Source organism: Asterias amurensis, chromosome 7 (genome assembly GCF_032118995.1).
Source record: "Asterias amurensis chromosome 7, ASM3211899v1".
In the NCBI taxonomy this organism is placed as follows: domain Eukaryota; kingdom Metazoa; phylum Echinodermata; class Asteroidea; order Forcipulatida; family Asteriidae; genus Asterias; species Asterias amurensis.
Genome location: NC_092654.1, coordinates 18,925,193 through 18,945,482, shown reverse-complemented (window position 1 = coordinate 18,945,482; position 20,290 = coordinate 18,925,193). Strand labels below are relative to the sequence as shown.

Below are 20,290 nucleotides of genomic sequence, written 5' to 3'. Positions count from 1 at the left end.
CCACCCCAGAGCACCCAATACAATGTGTCCATTTAACAGCCAAAGAGCATTGTCGGGAACCAGTCTGAAGCAGTGACTATTTCATGATGATATGGCTGGTAACCAATTCCGCTAATGAAAGTAGTTTTTGTGCATTAGTTTGAGCTTTTCACCTGAGTTATAATGAAGTAGGCCTACTGTATCATCGAATATTACGACAGAGAAAAACACAAAGCACCTCAGACAGGAATCGAACCTACTTGCCCTTGGAGTTCTAGAACTTACTCTAGTTCTTCCTGAATAACGCAAGGTCGGCTAAAGGAAAAACCGAATGCTTTTTTAAAAAGAATTTTAAAACAATGCTTTTGTGTGCTTCAGAGTTGAATTTTTGTTAAATATTTATTATTAGTTTATTTGATAGATTGCGGAATTATAATAAAAGAATGTTGCCAAATGTACTTATTAAATTACCAGTTAATTTTTTTTATTAGAAAAAAAGCTTTACAGGTGATTTGGTAGTACTGATAGGATGTTTTTGGTTTTTTTTTTACTTTTCTGTTTAGCATCAGAAATTACTGTAAACTTGCAGTAAAATAGTTTTTTATTTAGCATCTTATTTTTTACTTAGCATCTTATTTTTTACTAAAGACTCTATTATTTTTAACAGATGTTATTTTTTTTATTGGGACTTTGAATACATTTTGTTTTGTACCCACCGATGTGTACTTAGCAATGATTTTGCAGTAGTGCATAAGGTTGACACAAATCATAATTTAAGAAAAGAAAAAAAAAATGTCATACATTTTCCTGCAACTACATAATTTTTAGCCGAGTAGCGCATATTAATGTTGCACAGGCTGTATACTCCCCACCAGAGAGCTGAGATGGTTTAATGAGTGATTTAATGCCCAGTGACCAGGGGTAATAATGTGAAGCGCTTTGGGGGCCCTCCGGGTGTGAAAAGCGCTATATAAAAACGGGTTGTTATTATTATTATTATAATATTTGTTGCCCAAAATGTTATTACCCTCACAGCGGGAGAACAGTTTGCAATCAAATTGTTTTTATTACGTCCTTTATTAACTGCATGCACTATATTTACACATATCATAATTTAAAGAAAAATCATAAAATATTACACACCAGAAAAAGCATATACATGTACAAAGAAAAACTTTTATTCAGAATTTGTGTATTCTTAATTATAAACAAACCTTTATACTACTGAGTCAATGCATGTCTCCACATACCTCAAATAGTTGTAAACTGTGGCAGATTTACTGTTAACATCTATTCTTTTTAATGTGATTGACAAATACCATTGACCTTTAGAAATAAAGCAAATGCTATAGATCAAAGTAATTTTTTATTTTTTTTTACTTAACTTTAAATTCAGTGAATAATTACCTGAGGGCGGAGCGTCTTCCACCTTGACTTTGATACTATTATTTTTTTAAGGAGTAAAACTATTTGTATGTTTGTCAGTAAAATATTATCATAAATTTGAGAGAAGGGTTAGTCTTTAAAATCATACAGTTTTTATTATTTTATATTTTTACTTGATATTTTTTTCTGGCTGCTTATTTGCATACAAGGCCAGTAATTGAAGATCTTTTTTACGTTTTTGAAAACGGTTGATTTCCATTAGTATCACTGTTGTACTTTGACTGCATTTGACATGCAATTACACCCCCCCCCCCTCCACTTCATAAAAAGGGGGTGTAAACATGTTCCCGCCACAATTCCTTACATTGTGTCTGTGTGCGGGGTTAAATGGATCAGTAGAAGGCCTAGAGTTTTAGTATAGAAAAACGAATTTTCCATTTTAAAAATAAACATCAACTTACCCTGTAAAGGTTTTACTTTATGGCCGTCAATAGTTTCTATACTTTGTATGTTTAACAATATTGTACACAGAACAAGTCTTTAATATATTATTACACTATCCTAAGAAATTGTTTAAGCAATCAGCATGAATTTACAAACAGAACTAATATTCACACCTGGATCAAAACTGTGCTAGTTTAAATATTTAGAAATTTGAAGTTTATTCCAAACATTTTCCACTTGGTATAAATTGTATTTGTGTTTACCCGATCTTCCATCCTTAAATTATATGGCATTTACTTCAGGTCCAATACCTTTATTAAAGGCAGTGGACACTATTGGTAATTACTCAAAATAGTTATTAGCATAAAACCTCACTTGGTAACAAGTAATAGGGAGAGGTTGATAGTATAAAACATTGTGAGAAACCGCTCCCTCTTAAGTGGGGTAGTTTGCGAGAAAGAAGTAATTTTCAAAGAAGATGATTTTGAGACCTTAGGTTTAGAATTTGAGGTCTCAAAATCAAGCATCTGAAAGCACACAACTTCGTGTGAAAAGGGTGTTTTTTCTTTCATTATTTTCTCACAACTTCGACAACCAATTGAGTTCAAAGGTTCACAGTTTTTTATGCATATATTGTCTTTGACAATTACCATCAGTGTCCAGAATCTTTAAATAAAACCGCGGCAACCGTTTAGCAAAGTTTAAGAACAACCAAAACGGTTCCAAAAACTAAAGACATAATTTCCCTTAACATAAATTATTATGTGCTTTGCTAACATGTTGTTCACTGGCGTTTTGTAATTCATCACATATAGCTTCATACCAAAGATTTTGGCTAAAGTACTGATTCAAGCCAAACCAAGTTTAGATTTAGTCGAGAAAAAGTGGTATTTCCAATGAATTATGTTCATACTTAGAGTTAAAGTTTAAAAGTACTATGCAATAATTTTAAACGCGCCAATCCGTAAGGATGGTGTTCCCACCGTACCATCACATGGAGTGTCGAAAGCAATCTGCTTTAATTGAATTAACTTCAATTTATTGTTTCATCCTTCTTTTTGTTCTTCCTAATTTTAGAAAATTTGCCGGGTTTAGGTTTTGTATTAAATTCCTACCGTATTTAAGCAAACAACAAATTCTACGCAGAAGATTTGTATCTTAACAATCTTAACAATTTTTGTTGAGCACAAATCTCGGATTAAGTAACAATGTTAGTAAATAACATATATATGTTTGTATTGTTTGTACACGTCCCTACAAATATATGCTAATTAACTTATGAATAATCAGTACTAGAATTTTTACATACAGTGTATGATGTATTCCATAATTTATATTTTTATCACATGTGTGCTATGATTGGCGGGTGTACTTGTAATTTGTTTGAACATCTCCCAATACTATAATTGAATAAAATAAATCAAAGTTACCACAAATCGTTTTCAGATTAATGTGTAGTTTTGTGGTTGTTACTTATTTTACATGCAAGCTAAATAATACATGTTACATGTAGCGTACTCATAGAGCTATACATATCTCTAGAGCGTACTCCATTTTACATTATGTGTCACGTGTCACATAACTCACTTTGCATGTTACATGTCACGTATTTCATGTAACATGTCACATGTTAACTGTCACATGATTCAATTCACATGTCACATGGGCAGAAACTCGAGCAGAAATTCGGCGCTTGCACGTAAGCGATGAATGGTGATCTAATAGGCCAAGAATTTGGCGGTAAGCAAGAGCTATTTTATTTTAATTCTTCGGACAAAAAAAAAATGACATTGGGCGATGAGAGACAGAGAGGGAAGAAAACAGCACTACTCAATTTCAATTTGAATACAATGTTACCCGGTTCGAACTCCCCTTTCTCAAAAAATAATGGTTTATTTCTCGCGTCATTCCTGTATGTTGTTTTGCTCTCCGGTGGCGTCATCAGGCACCAGGACCTTCTCCAAGACGCTACTGAGAAGACTTAGGTCATCTTTAAGCTCATCTATGACACTGTTGATTTGATCTGCCGTCTGTAAAATATCCACTGTCTGGGTGTAAGGGTTGTAACGGAGGGAAAACGGGCGCCTGATGCTGCTTGCATAATCCCTGTAAGCATAAAGAGATGTCAAATAAGCATGAAACTTACTATTAACGAGCAATGGATGGAGAGCTGTTGGTAGTATATGAAAACATTGTGAGAAACGGCTCCCTCTGAAATAACGTAGTTTTTGAGAAAGAGGTACTTTCTCACTGAAACAACCAACAAGCTTCAGAGCACACAAAGTTGTGCAACAAGAGTGTTTTTTCTTTCATTATTTTCTTGCAACTTGGATGACTAATAATAATTTAGCCCGAATTTACACAGGTTTTATGCATGGGAGACACCAAGTGAGAACACTGGTCTTTGACATTTACCAAAACGTGTCCAGTGCCGTTAACTGCTTTTCGCTTCATCAACTTAAAAGTGGACACTATTGGTAATTGTCAAAGACTAGCCTTCTCAGTTGGTGTATCTCAACATATGCATAAAATAACAAACCTGTGAAAATTTGAGCTCAATCGGTCATCGAACTTGCGAGATAATAATGAAAGAAATACCTACCCTTGTCACACGAAGTTGTGTGTTTTAGATGGTTGATTTCGAGACCTCAAGTTCTAAACCTGAGGTCTCGAAATCAAATTCGTGGAAAATTACTTCTTTCTCGAAAACTATGGCACTTCAGAGGGAGCCGTTTCTCACAATGTTTTATACCATCAACCTCTCCCCATTACTCGTCACCAACAAAGGTTTTATGCTAATAAATATTTTGAGTAAATACCAATAGTGTCCACTGCCTTTAAAGACCCAGGGAGATATGAGATACCTGATCATTTCTTTGGCTTCATCAAAGCTCTCTGACACGAAGTATGCATCCTGATAGGTGGTGATACGACATTCTTGTTTCGTGGCTTCGATGGGAGTGAACGGCAACGTCTTGGCGTCTGCTGACATCGCATGCTGGATAAAAAGTGCCATACTTTGTTTGGTATTTCAAAGTGGTTATACAATATTATATTAATTTTTGTTTTCACCCATAAACACCGACGTGTTAGCACTGCACATTCAGTACTTACCCGAGTTCTGTGAAAACATTATGGGTGCGTTCATTTAGCTTCCCTGGGTTATCCCCGGTATGCCCTGGTGCGTTCGAATAGCTTTTGACGGCATTCCAGGGGTTCACCCGGGTCAGCCCCAAAGGCCCTGCTTGTGGAGTGGGTCACTTGGGGGCTGGCCCCAGGTGCATGACGTCAGTACGAGAGCGGTGAGTGGTCGTTCGTTTAGCTCTTGTCAGGGGCTCACCCGAGCGAGCACCGTGGGGTAGACCCATGGAAGCTAAACGAACGCACACATCAATGATCATTAGTACAGCACTTGCACTTTACTTGTTCCTTTCGTCCCAAGAAATAGTCCAAGCCTTGATCTCCCCTGATCGCCACCTAGACCAGCATCATCCCACGACTAACGCATGCGCACTGACTTTTTACAATGGGTGTGTTCGATAAGCTTCCCTGGGTCGACCCCGCGGTGCTCACTCGGGTGAGCCCCTGACAAGAGCTAATCGAACGATCACACTCGCCCTCTTGTGGTGACGGCACGCACCCTAGGTCACCCCCAAGTGACACACTCCACAAGCAGGGCACTGGGGCAGACCGAGCTCGACCCAGGGAAGCTAAATGAACGCACCCAATGACAGGATTGTGGAAGGTTCGTTATGAGGTCCTACTCAATTGCAGTAGGTAAGTACGCCATCAAAATCCTACGAACAATTTAAGGGGGAAAAGTTTCCGTATGGCGCCACCACTTTTTCATTCGAAATAAATAATATAGTATCTAATTTACCTGATTGACATATCCCTTTTTGTAAAAATGAGTGAAAAAGTGGTGGCGCCATACGGAAAGTTATCCTTTAAGGGCTATCAGCGTTTTCCTGATAACTTCATGACCATGTCATGAATTGTTGACGGTTGAGTAACTAACATAGTATCACGCTCGACATCAAGGCTGGTTCGAATCCAGTTCTTGCACGTCGCTGTACACACTCAATCGTTAGTGTCCTGTGTGTTACAATATAAGAACAGGGCGTGCAAAAGAATCGAGATTTCACTGTCACTATGCTTCAGTGACGTTGGTATGCGTGGAATTTGGATGGGCCTCGGGAAGAAAACAAAGAAAAGATTTCGTTTTCCATGCTTAATTTTTTACCAAAAGGAATATCTCGTTAGAGTTAACTAGAAACTAGCAGATTTGATACAAATTTATTTCATAACGAATGAAAAAGTGGTGGCAGGATACAAACATTTTTCAAAAACGAAACACAATTGGCTGCATCGAGGCATAAATTGACTTGCTTTATGGTCGAAGTATCACTTACTTGCAGTTCACCAATGGATGAGAGCAGGCCCGCTCCGTATACTTTCAGCATTCCTTGTTGTTTACACAGCCCAAATTCAATTGTGAAGAAGTAACACTGAAAGAGGAATTCAGATTCAACAATAAATGGAGACTATAAGAAATTACTAAAAATCCACGTTTGAGTCGGTTGCGCTAAAGAACTAATGTTATTGTAGACTTTAGGTTTGTGTTAATTTGTTATCAGCTTACCGATGCTAATTTGTTGATGTCTTCATCCGACGCCCCGAGCGACGCTAAACCAATTTCCTAGTAAAACAAGATTCACAAAATCAATGAAACTATTTATTTGCAAATTATCTCGAATCATTTTAGTGAAAACAACAAGTTGATTTATGTTTAAAGGGAAGGTGCACGTTTCGGTAAAACTTAAAAACTGACGTGGTAACGAGCATTAGAGAGCTGTTGATAGTTTAAAACATTGTGAGAAACGGCTCCCTCTGAAACGAGTAATATTCATTGTGTTTTCTGTAAATTGTTTTAATATAAAAAATGTCTCAAGTTATGCACCTTTGCAGATTTTAAATTTGTTTTGTAATCGACGAACGGTGTTCGTCTCCAACTGCAAAGGTTCTGGAAATGATAAATTCATTTAATCAAAATGCATTTTTTGAAGAACTAAGAGAGAGTATTTGTATAGTACAGTGTAATAATTTTCTGTATTCGTTATTCCACTCCCTTCGGTGCGAATGGAACAACATCATGCCCCATTATTTTTGCGGTAGCATTTTCAAGTATGGCTTATAGAACTTATTATATCGGTTTTTATGCTTCATAGCCCTTACAACCTAAAACCTTAATAATTTGTAGCATTGTAGTTTTGCTTTGTTGCAACTGTTAATATAAAACAAACCACTGTTTCAACTACATCTGGAGTTTCCCGAAACCTGTATATTCTTTATTGTTGTGTTCCCTGCCACTTGCTTACAGTAGCATAGATTTTGAGAAAGGGGTAACTTCTTACTAAAATAAAAAAGACTAGAAGTATTTTACTCCTATCTGAAAGCACACAAATTCGTTCAACAAGGGTGTTTTTTCTCTTATCATTTTCTCGCGACTTCGATGACAAATTTAGCTCAAATTTTCAAAGGCTTGTTATGTTATGCTTATGTAGTACACCAAGTGAGAAGACTGGTCTTTGACAATTACCAAACGTGTACCTTCCCTTTAAAAAGACAACTCACCCAAACACCGAAACTTATCCGTTGTTGATAGGCACCGTGTAATCCTTGCAATTACTCCAACCTGAACTATACCCACAGAACAATCAACTCTCTGAAATATATTTTCCTTTTTTGTTGTGATGGTCATTCTATTTCCAGTAAGGACTGACTCATTGTAATTATTGCCAGATCCTGCGTTCACAGAAAGCTTGACTAATTAATGTTTGCTCAAAACATACTAACCATTGTTTTTGCGCTTGACGATTCCTTATTAAAACTAAGATTCAATTAGAGACGGGAAGTAGTGAAGGTAAAGGGATTATGTACATTTTGGTGATTGTCAAAGACCAGTCTTCTCACTTTGTGTATCTCAACATACGCATAAAAAAAACAAATCTGTAAACAAATTATGTTCCTCTACTCGATCCAGAACAAAGCCTATATTATCAAAAACTTACCTGCGACAACTGTGCAAAAGCTTTATCGGCAAACATCGGCACGTGACCAAGCAGCTCATGACAACAATCACTAAGGACAAACCAATCAAAATGTCTTAATAAAGATAATTCGTGCGAATGTGTTTTAAAAAAAAAAGGGAAAAAAAAGCCTCAACATTTAATTAATAACATCATAATAATAGTAATGCAATCTTATTAAGCGCACAAATTCATAAAAGTTAGTGCTCATGGCATGTTAGAAAGATCGCTCTCCCCATGAATGATTTGAAGGACGTGCTCAATAAGGAAGGCTAGAGTAAGTTGTTAGACGTGGAGGATTTGAGATAATATGCAGAGGTATTGTTTTAAAGGAACGTTACAGAATTGGTAAGAAAACAAAATCGTGAAGATGCATAACAATTATTACTTACGGCTCAGGTGTATACAGTGGGTCTGAGGTGTGACGTACGTACTGTGTGCAATGAAATACACGAAACGCTAAGCCGGCTAAGAAGTCACGTGATGATAAATAACCAGCGACAGGGCGAATCTGAAATCCCGTGCGTTCTAAAAATCAGAGGAAATTGTTTTTTTTTTAAGCAATTTTTTAAGAAACATGCTTATCAACTCCCAAACCCATTACTCTTGCAAGGGAATAAAGAAACAAATTGGAAAGGACAAAATGAGTACTGTGACCCGTTTTCGGGTCAAAATGACCACATCAAAATAGTCTATTTTATGCAAAAAGCATGATTATTCGGGTGTTTTATTAATGTTTTTACAGAAATCGCGAAATGAGGGCAGGCCTTGCAATCAAAATGTTGTAGGTTCGAATCATATCGAGCTAACCCCTGAATTTCACAATGACTATGGAACCAGTTTTGTTTGTTAAGTTTCCGAATCACAATTTTTTTTTTCAATTCATATTCATAAACGTCCGTGTTTGTACAGGAGAGATACTGGCTGTTGCCACCCTGGATTTTAGATCCCCTTGTGGGAGTTTGCCGAGTTCCGTACACGGGAAGGTCATCTAAACAAACAAAGAAACAAATCCAACACAAATGATTAAGACTAGTCTTATCTCGAGTTAGGACGAGTCACTCGTCCTAACCTTTTGACTACGTCATACGTTTTGTATATCTCCCAGGACTAGTTCTAAGTTAGGACTAGTCCTAACTCTTTGTGAAATCGACCCCTGGAAAAGGTTTATCAGAAGTTAGACAACAAGACTTGCAATCATAAGGTTGTGGGTCCGAATCCTCACAAGCTAATCGCTAATTTCACAATGACTAGAAAGATTTGTCGTTTTAGTTGCTGAACGACACTTTATTGATTTGCACAATTCATAACCAATTTCTGTGTTGCTTTATATGCTTATAGCTTGGTGACGGGAAGATAATATAACAAGCAAACAGATCTAACTGGTGAGAAAAGTGTAATTTCTTCGAATTTGTAGCACTTTAAATCTAAAGTAAAGCACACAGATAGACACCAAACTTACCTCTCAAGAAAACAGACACGTCCTCCAGCTGAGGAATGTTATCTTCCCTGAAGTCACAAAATTACAAAAAGTTATGAACGTAACAAATGCGGCATCATTGAAAATTCCAGTATACTCTTCAATCGGTTTATCAAATTTTAATTTGATTTAAAAATCTACAAAATAAAAAAAGTTTTGTATTTTTACCCTTTTTTTCATTTCTAAATAAGTTTTCTTGTAGGGTTTTCGTCGAAAATTAAAAATATTCCTCGCAAAATGTTGACTTGATAGTGCTCAGTTGCTGAACTTGAGAATACCAACACAACACTTGGGTATAGCAGCCAATAGTTAAATCACATATAGACTGGCCAATATTAAAGAGCTTGTTTTTGTTTTACCTGTAACCGCAATGATCTCTCAAGATCTGTAAGTTGTTGTAGTATTCCCGGCATGCAAAGCGCGGATAAAGTCTTGACAGCTCAGAGAAAACTCTGCCCCTGGATAAAGAAATTTGAAGAAAAAAAAATTACGAAAAGGTTCGTCAAAATAACACATAATTACGCAACAAAAACATGTTGTTTTTTAGAGCCATGTAAGATGTTAAAGACACTGGACACTATTGGTTATAAGTCAAAATAATGATGAGCATAAAACCTTACTAGGTGACGAGTAATTGGGAGAGGTTGATAGTACCATGGTGTGAGAATTGGCTCCCTGAAATGACGTAGTTTTCCACGAATTTGATTTCGAGACCTTAGATTTAGAATTTGAAGTCACGAAACCAAGCACTGAATGCACACAACTTCGTGTGACATGGGTGTTTTTTTCTTTCATTGTTATCTCGCAACCAATTCAGCTCAAATTTTCGCAGGTTTGGTATTGTGAAACTGGTCTTTGACAATTACCAATAGTGTCCGTTGCCTCTAAGAAATTGCTGCGAAAACAGCAGTATGGAAATGAAATTGTTGATTTTGTTTAAACAGTGATTTTGTGATATCCTTTTTACTGCCAATGTTGTGACTGGTGAATGGGCACTGCTTGGTGGAAACCAATGCACATGACATTGTCCCGATTTTATATCATATCGAAGGGCTGGACTTGGATTTTCGCAGTGTACAACTTAATCACTGGATGCTGTATGGAGTGCCCGTGTCTGATTCGGTGATAATAATACAATAAAATGTTTCATACCACGTCTTAGTTTCTTCTGATGTGTATTTTACCCTTGGAATCGGCTGGCCACTGCAATAAAGATTTGAACAAAAACAAAAAAAAATAATTGTTCAGTTTTGATGATGTCGTCACACTGTCATGGGTTCATTAATCAATTACGTAAGAAAAATGTATTGACGATCATTAGGGCACCTACCACCATGAAACCAAATAGAGCTGCTGAAGCGTAAAAAGTTGCTAAGCACAATAAAAGTACTCTTACCATAACAAGGTTACCAGCTAAAACACTATTTGACATGTCAAAAATGTAACTGGTGTCCTGCTTAGGTATGCTTAACACCAAAATATTCTGAAATTTGGCCCTGTTGATTCGGTGCCACGTATCAAACACACGCAGCGTAAATCTGTCCCGCTAAAAAACTTTTTCGAAAGGACCGTTTCGGTTTCCATTTTATTTGGAGAAAGACATGGTCTCGGCTGTGATTGGTGGATATGATAAGGGGCGGGATTATTGTATCTGTAAATTTAAATATTCATAAGGCAAACTTACTGGCGATATTGATAAGCAATGTCTGCAAAGACCTTCCGCCGTTTTCTATACTCAGTATCTTTAAAACCCTGAAAGAAGAAGACAATATTTAGGTATATAAGTGTTTCATACAATCGACGCTTTTTAGTATATCAAGGACGATGGGACTATAGCCACTTTACGGAGAGTTGTTATATTAATTTTGGTTTTACCTTTACACCGATGTGTGTAAGCACTGTTTACTCAGTATTTCCCGAGTCCTGTGAACAAAGTATCACTCGGATGGGATTCGAACCCACAACCCTTGCAGTTATACAGCAGTGTCTACCATCTAGACAACTATCAACGTTGTTGTAAGAGGACAGCAAAAGGGAAACAGATAAGAGACTTGGGACTTCAGATTATTTCAAAATGTTACTCTTTAAAGCCATTGGACACTCTTAGTAAACAGTATTGTCCAAAAGCCCACACTTCGTGTATCACAACTTATATATAAAATAACAAACCTGTGGAAATTTAGGCTCAATCGGTCATCGGAGTCGGGAGAAAATAACGGGAAAACCCACCCTCGTTTCCGCACGTTTCGCCGTGTCATGACACGTGTTTACTATAAATCCGTTATTCTCGATTTCTCAAAAAAATAATGCTTTTCACGGAATAATATTTCAAGAGAAAACTTTTACCATTACCTTCTGTAAACCCTGTAAGTTATTTGTAAATATGTGAACTTTTATTTGTTTTTCCTGATCCGATAGTGTATAATTGTCAACGACCAGTCTTCTCACTTGCTGTATCTCATTGTATGCATAAAATAACAAACCTGTGAAAAATTGAGCTCAATCGGTCATCGAAGTTGCGAGATAATAATAAAAAGAAAAAAAAACTTGTCACTCGAAGTTGTGTGCTTTCAGATGCTTGATTTCGAGACCTCAAATTCTAAATCTTAAGTCTCAAAATCAAATTGACTGTGTGTGCAATTAAAATACAAACATTGTTTAGATATGCCCCTGCAGTGTGTTGTTTAAAGACGTGGGTTTTCCTTGGGGAAATTAAAGATGATACGAATGGTAATTAGAAGGATATAATTGGCATTGTTAACGACGCCTGTGGATCGTGCATTTGTGAGTCGCTATAACTAAGTCGCTGTCTGTGAGGTATGAGGTAGGACGTAGTCCCGTACATGAATGTACATTAACAAAGTTTAAGATTGTATCATCATTTTAAAGCCATTGGACACTTTCGGTACAGAAAAAAAGTTCACAGATTTACAAATAACTTACAGGGTTTACAGAAGGTAATTGTGAAAGACTACTCTTGAAATATTATTCCATGAAATGCTTTACTTTTTGAGAAAACATTAAAACAATATCAATTCTCGATATCGAGAATTACGGATTTATTTTAAACACATGTCATGACACGGCGAATCGTGGGGAAACAAGGGTGGGTTTTCCCGTTATTTTCTCCGATGACCGGTTGAGCCTAAATTTTCACAGGTTTGTTATTTGATACAGAAGTTGTGATAAACGAAGTGTGGGCCTTGGAAATTACTGTTTACCGAACGTGTCCAATGGCTTTAATGCCTAATTACAATTTTGGTAATCCGAACGAACCGTTCCCTGAGCGAAACTGGTGACTTGATTGAAAGGGTTTGGCAAAATTCATCGATGTAATCATAGACGGCATAACCGTATAGCTTTCTCGATGGTGTAATCAACAATTCACTACATCAAGGAAACAGCTCAGACTATAGAGATTCAACGGGGACAGCTTTGCTAATTGACGGGTGTAAATACAGGCAGACAGACTGCGCTGGTTTTAAAGACACTTGTTGGTAATTGTCAAAGACCAGTCTTCTCACTAGGTGTATCTCAACATATGCAACAAATAACAAACCTGTGAAAATTTGGGCACAATTGGTGGACGAAGTTGCGAGATAATAATGAAAGAAAAAACACCCTTGTCACACGAAGTTAAGTGCTTGCAAATGCTTGATTTCGGGACCTCAAAATCTAGTTCTGAGGTCTCAAAATCAAATTCGTGGAAAATTACCTTTTTTTTCTCTCGAAAACTATACGTTATTTCAGAGGGAGCCGTTTCACACAATGTTTTTTTTCTTTTCTATCATCAGCTCTCCATTGCTTGTTACCAAATAAAAATTGTATGCTAACTTTGTGAGTAATCACCAATAGTGTCCAGTGCCTTTAAAGTCCAACATCGGTACGCAATTTATAAAAACAATACTTCCGGTCAATTATTGAAGGGATTATTATTTCTTGTTCAGAAGTGCGGCGGTTCGTTACAACAACAACAACAGCGATCCAGTTGCGTGACGTATTCCTAGAACACGTCACATGACGTTTGTTCATCACATTTGCCAACAAAACAATTGCTCTAAACTTTCTTATTGCGAGCGGACCAATTAAAGTCCGTTCAAGCAATTCAGAAATCATACAAAGTATAGGGAAAGGTTTCCCCCATTAGTTCTAAGATTCTTCGTTCACATGATCTAATATTTGTTATAAAACATTATAAACAACGCTGCGATTGTAAATAGTGTACACTCAGTTTTGGAGTGTCGCGGCAGTATACATTACAAATATGGGTGAAATGGCTTTGAATTATTACTTTAAGCAAGACTTAACCCTTGCTTCATCCTTCGGATTGGACGTAAAGCCGTTGGTCCCATGTGTTGTGTAACGCATGTAAAAGAACCCAGTGCACATATCGAAAAGAGAAGGGGTTTGCCCCGGTGTTCCCTGCTGTGGCTGTTGTTTGCGCCGTAGCACCTTGTAAACCATATACATGTACATGTAATGTGCTACATAACTGGGTCTCAGAATTCATCATTGCAATAATCTATCTTTTTGAAAGTTTGTATATACTCAGTGGCTTGAGTACCTTGTTTGGTAGATACGTGTTTGAGTCCTTACTTTGCGTATACATTCGACAAACAACACTCATCATTAAAGGAACACGTTGCCATGGATCGGTCGAGTTGGTCTTTGAAAAGCGTTTTGTAACCGTTTATTGTAAAATGTATATGGTTAGAAAGATATTGTAAAGTAAATACAATGATCTACATAAATATGCCTCGAAATTGCGTGGTTTTTCTTTTTACTCTGTCGACTAACACGGTCGGCCATTTATGGGGGTCAAAATTTTGACTCCCATAAATGGCCGACCGTGATGGTTCGCGACGTAAAAGGAAAACCGTGCAATTTCGAGTGATACTTGTGTGGATCATTATATTCTACTTTTAAAACATCTTTCTAACCATGTGCATTTCATAACAAACGGTTTCAAACGCTTTTAATAAACCAACTCGTCCGATCCAAGGCAACGTGTTCCTTTAAGGATGTATACGAGTGTGTGTATAGTAAATACAAGGCTGTTGTTAATTCCTTTTACCGGATGATCTGCATCCAGTTCAGTGCCGTATGTAAGAACTCGGCACGCTGTTTGATCCAAGTTAGTGATCTTCCGGGGGAACCAAGGTCCGTCATCAATGCTCCCCATTTTCTCTATGGGGTATAAACAAACGCAAGAGTTTAAAAGTTCATCAAATTTGTTGTTGGTGGTTCGCGGTGAATCAGTTTTCGACAGTGACAAACAATCTAATAGTTTGATACCGCATGTTTAACTGTACTTTTATACTTGGGACCAAATATTGTTCCTATACGAGCATTGTTTTGTGTTTATATTATCATCTTTTGATTCTGAGAAATTTTGCGCTTCTCGGGGTTTTGAATTTGGCTATGGTTGAAACGGGCGTTGTAGTGTGAGCCGAACGGCTTGCGCTCGATATCCCACTGCGTGGCTAGGTTCACATTACCTCCCACCATTTCACCTTCAAGACGTCTTGTCACCAGACATCGCATAACCTGATGTACCTTGTATCGGGATTTGTTTTTAGATGTCGTCTTTTCGTGACTAATTGCCGTGACCCGAACTCCAATTGAGAGTCCAAAAAGTACTGGTATTGTTCACGGCTCAAAAACAATTATTTGGGAAGAGTTTTGACCGATCTCCCCTATGTCTTTTTTACCGCCAGCTACAGTCGAGTCTCATTATAACATGGTCAGTGGGACTGGTCAAAGAGAACAGCAAAACTATGAATCACCGTAAAGCAAAAACAAGATTCGGGATTTCGTAATTTAGGCTATCTAGGACTCTTTAAAAGCAGAACCTCTGTGCAACAGATGAGAACATCGACACAAAGAAGCTACAAGCAAAATGAGATTCGGGACTTTAAGGTGTAGGCCTTACTCTTTGTAAGCATAAACTCTTCATAAGCAAAAAAGTCTTGACATGCATATATAAATTATTTATAACGTGCTCTCTATAACGACAATCGCTGTATATAACGACTACTCCCTCGGTGCGCTGCAACCGTTGTAACAGGTTAACTCACCTCCCTCATTAAAACCGCTATTCATTGCGTCACTTATCGGCTCCTGAACGAAGCTCATCTGCCGTTGAAGCTGGTCCAAAAGCTCCATGAAGAGTCCCTTCTTGCCTTCGCAGTCCACGTAGACTTCAAGCTCAGATTTCCGGCGCTCAGAACGCCGGGACTCGATGTGTAAAACTTGGATCTGATTTTCCTAAAAATGTAGCCGTGGATGGTGGAGTAAATAATTCAATGTTTATCTATTTTAGTTGATTTATTTTTGTTGACAATACAATAATTTTGTCACAAGCAGAGGCCGTCCAGGAAAAGGCAAAAGTAACAAAACTGCCATAAAAAAATGTGCCATCCCAGACCTTGCCCATAGTTTTTTGTTTAAGTAATAATTTGTACTAAACATAATACACAGAAATGTTTAACCTTTTGCTCTTTTTAATAACTTTTTATACTGTACATATTCTAGTGCAATTCAACCATCTCGGTTGTCATACTGTTCATTTCTTTGTAATGTTTTTTATGAAATAAACCAATAAATATAAAAAACAATACAGAAATCTAATATTGTTTTATATCACATTTAAAGATGCGAATTCCCTTCTATGCGGCCAGGCAACATTTGGCAAAATGAAGCAAAATGTCAAGCTACTCCGCCTCTGAAACGTTCTAAGGAGCATTGTAAAATATGTTGATCGGTTTTTCTCGTAAAATACCTACAGTGCAATTACATACAATCCTGTCTAAAATGGCTTTAAACACATCGCCAAAGTTTCCTTACAATTAACGGCTAGCTTGCAACTATAAGCCGACGCCCCCCCCCCCCTTAACAAGTAATAACAAAACAAATGTTAAAAATGAAATGTAACAATGTTTAAGTTGATAACAGTAATAATGCCTCTGAAGTGTCCTAGCTGACCGCATTATAGAACACAATGTCAAAAAAATAAACTCACTGTGGCCCATAAGCGGGCCCGTGTGGCTTTGCGCTTCGCTCGTCGGTTCGTTTTGTATAAATTTTCCCCCGCTATAATTCCGTTCATAATAACTAGGAACGGTCGTTCATTTTCTACCCCTAGCCCCTTACCTAGAGTGGTTTTTAGCCTTGTTTGGGGCGAAGTTGCATTAAAAAAAAAAATTAAAAGAAGGTTGTGATCTGTAGCGCGTTGTCTGTAGCACGTTCTTGGCCCCTCTTCACCCAAAAGTGAGAATTTGTTCTGTGATTCCTTATTAAAGGCAAAGTATTTCTTATTTGCCGTTCGGTTGTAAAAATTCTTTATAAAAATGGAGACAACAAAACTAACATGTGTAAATGTCCTGGTTGCGTTTTTGAGATGTAAAAAATCCCGAGCGAATAATGTTAATGCGTGGAGAATACTCCCTATATAGAACGCACAATCTTAGAAGCGTTAACTCAGTACGGTAACGCTTCTCAAATTCAAATTTTTGGGCATACAACAATGGACGTTTTTACAATACCACACTACTTTGAAGTGTATGACGTCAATCAAAATGCTTTATACTATGGAAAGCTGTTGTATGCGTGCGTGTGATTGCAAAACGTATACTTTCCTTTAGAGGGAAGGTACACGTTTGGTAATTGTCAAAGGCCAGTCTTCTCACTTGGTGTATCCCAACACAAGCATAAAATAACAAGCCTGTGAAAATTTGAGCTAAATTGGTCATCGAAGTTGCGAGAAAATAATGAGAGAAAAAAACACCCTTGTTGAACGAATTTGTGTGCTTTCAGACAGGAATAAAAGACTTCGGGCTAGAAGTATTTTATTATTTTAGTGAGAAATTACCTCTTTCTCAAAATCTATGCTACTTCAGAGGGAGCCGTTTCTGACAATGTTTTATACTATCAATAGCTCTCCAATGCTCGTTACCATGTCAGTTTTTAGGTTAGTACTTGTTTTGAGTTATTACCAAACGTGTGCCTTCCCTTTAAAGAGTGGCATGGTCATCTATATTAGAGTATAATGTCTTTCAAAGGGAGTTAATGAGGAAATAAGTATGCGGCATTCCTCAATTTGTTAAAAACTTCTTCGATTTGTTAAAATATCCTCATCCCCAAATCGCAAAGTGAAACAGATATTAAAAGGCACAATACAACAAACCAATCAGAGCATTAGACACGCGTTTTAAACGGTTCTGATACATCGTCAAATCAATTCCCTTTATTCTCGTGATTATTTGCTTTGTGCAATAATGGGAGATTCCAACAGAAAATTTCACCTTTTCTTCTTTTTTTCTTTTTCAAATTTGAGGTTGTTGTTTTTTTCCTCGAAAGATCATTTTGGGCATTTGCTGAAAACTTAAACTATCCAATGTTTTAATCGATCTCGTTATTTACTGCAATGCAGGGGAGAGTCTGAAATTTTAGAAATTAAAGGCTCATGAAATAAACTTTTGCGGCCGGCTTACTCGGGAAGCCATAATAATCACACACAAACATGAAACACATTGCTTTTTTAACAAGAAAACGCATACAAGCAACACATTCAAGTATTATTCGATAATCTTGATGATTCCATCAATTTATAAAAAAAAAATAGTTAGTACAAATTTAACTTATGAATGGTTAATGTCGAGTAAAGCAGTGAATGAGAAAAACAAAATCATGTATGCACACAAAACAAAATTGAATGCACTAATAGCTAGCTATTAAGAAACCACTCAGTTTTAATGGATTGGTGGGACAGGCCTATGCATGAATTCAATGCGTGTTAATTAAATTGAATACAGTTTTGCCGATATTGGCCTGGAAACCTGTATTACAAGCTGTACTCTTATTATTGCTTATCAATGTAATAATGTGCTAAAATAATGTGTCGGAACATTAACTTTCTCGAATCTATACGAAATAAATAGTTAGCAGAAGTGAAGTTTCGACCTCAGCAGGGGCTTTCTTGAAGGCTAAAATCTATAAAATTAGCTATTTGAAAATTAGATTTTAAGTTTCGGATCAGTCCTGTCAAAAACGGACCTATGGGACCTTCACGCTAAAAACAAAAATGCATCTTCCTTCTAATACTGTAGACAATCATTGTACTTTTTTTGGCAGTAGAGAGGGGAGGGGTGGGGTAGGGTCTTATTCTATTGAACAACATGATTTACCTTGAATGTCCCCAAGGCCCTTGCCAAAGCACCGACGTCGCTCTTCAATGAGAAGACGATTGGTTTCCTTGTCAGCAGATCAAACGAGACCCGTCGCACGAGGCGGGCCCGTCGCAGTTTAGTCTGGTTGTCTGCCTCTCGTTTGGCCTGGGATAAATGATAAGAGATACATTTATCATTCTGAATTAACTATATTATGTAGTCGGCAAAGTATCTTTATGGAAACATCACACGAACTTTTTTGTAGATATAAGACGATCATGAAATTCCAGCTTTGGACGTGCGAGGAAAACCTGTAATTATGCGAAACGCACACAGTCAATGTATAAGGACTGAGAAACCGAACCCACATGTAAGGTTCCGGTCCGGGAATCGAACCGGGGTCCGGGAATCGAACCGGGGTCCACAGACTGAGGCGAAGGCAGGGAGAGCAACCAAACCACTGAGCCAACCTGACTGCCCAAGTTGTCATTGTCATCACTATCATTGTCATCATTGTCGTTGGCATTGTTATTTGTGACATCTCATCGCATAACTGTCCTTATAAATTTGTTTTAAAATTCTCATGTGTATTTCAGCATTTTCACTTAACAGCTGTCGTCGTGTCATTGCCAAACAATAATCAATGGCCCAGACAGTACTTCCTTTTACCTAAATTTGTCATCGGTGTCACCAATATTTTAACAATTTAGAGTGACAAACTTCGTCATCTACAATTGCGGGGTTTTTTTTGGGGGGGGGGGAGGCACAAAAATTGTCTTTATATTCCTACAATTCCCAATACAAGACTAAATTTACTCCACATCATGGTTTTGTCACCATCGTGTCAAATCTCTCATTGAATTGAATTTGAATTGTATTAAAATTGACAAACTTCGTGACCCGAAGGTCGAACTAAAGAGTAATTAAAATAGTTTAAACTAGATGTGACATAAACAATATTCAAAAAGTACACCTAATAGTAAAATTTCCATCCACGTCCTGAATTATTGATAAAACAAAACAGAAAATGCTGATATCCTAAAAATCATAAAACTTACCATATCTATAGCGTCATCCGCACTGTGCTGCCGAGTTGTCGAATCACTCGCTCGGTTCCCGAGTAAAGTACTTTGGACAATTCCAGAGGACATCTTTTTTTCTCTTCTCAATTAGCCACCGGCGAGTTGCTAACAATTTTCGGTATTGATTTTCAAATTAATGTTGATCATGAACAACGGGTTCTCCTTCCACGCTCGTAGAGAGGCCAACTTTAATCAGTGTGTTAACGAGTTCGTCAATGATCAGTCGAAATGAAATTATTTTGCACAATTGAAGAGAATGATAATATTTTTATCTTTAACTCTTTTATTGTGACTTCTTGATGTTCTGCAATGAGTCAAAATGAAATTAGTTTGCACAATTGAAGAGAATGATAATTGTTATCTTTACTCTTTTATTGTGACTTCTTGGTGTTCTGCAAAATCTACGCTGCGCGTTTGCTATAAGTAGGATTTTGCTTTACGTAAAACGTTGGTGAGAGCTTTCCCGAATTTTTGATGATGTAACCAGTGGTCAGTCCAGCTGTCTTAATGATCATTTTTGTGTGGTCTTTGCGGTTACACGTATCCCACACCATGGGGGAAAAGGGCTTCCAAGCACAGCGCCAATAATTTGATGTCAGCGGTCCCGTGAGTAAGACTTCAAGACAAAAGAAACTGACAAATTGGTTTCCGTTACCAAGGCAA

General features: G+C 37.3%; 1 protein-coding gene across 1 annotated transcript; it reads right to left on the bottom strand.

Moving 5' to 3' along the window:
- Positions 1–3,713: 3,713 nt before the first annotated feature.
- On the bottom strand, positions 3,714–19,696 carry LOC139939587 (tryptophan 5-hydroxylase 1-like). The gene is made up of 14 exons (XM_071935599.1): positions 19,604–19,696; positions 18,564–18,710; positions 15,452–15,645; positions 14,453–14,552; positions 11,063–11,130; positions 10,531–10,581; positions 9,738–9,836; positions 9,361–9,407; positions 8,291–8,426; positions 7,881–7,950; positions 6,452–6,508; positions 6,222–6,317; positions 4,674–4,807; positions 3,714–3,915 (listed from the first exon to the last, which is right to left on the bottom strand). The coding sequence occupies exons 1-14, from the start codon at positions 19,694–19,696 to the stop codon at positions 3,714–3,716; spliced, it is 1,494 nt and encodes a 497-aa protein (XP_071791700.1).
- Positions 19,697–20,290: the final 594 nt, after the last annotated feature.

Coding starts and splice junctions, on each gene's coding strand:
- LOC139939587 (XM_071935599.1), bottom strand. CDS start 19,696: ATGTCCTCTGGAATTGTCCAAAGTACTTTACTCGGGAACCGAGCGAGT. Junction 8,427..9,360: donor CGTGTCTGTTTTCTTGAGAG/GTAAGTTTGGTG, acceptor TCTGATTTTTAG/AACGCACGGGATTTCAGATT. Junction 6,318..6,451: donor ACATCAACAAATTAGCATCG/GTAAGCTGATAA, acceptor TTCCTCTTTCAG/TGTTACTTCTTCACAATTGA.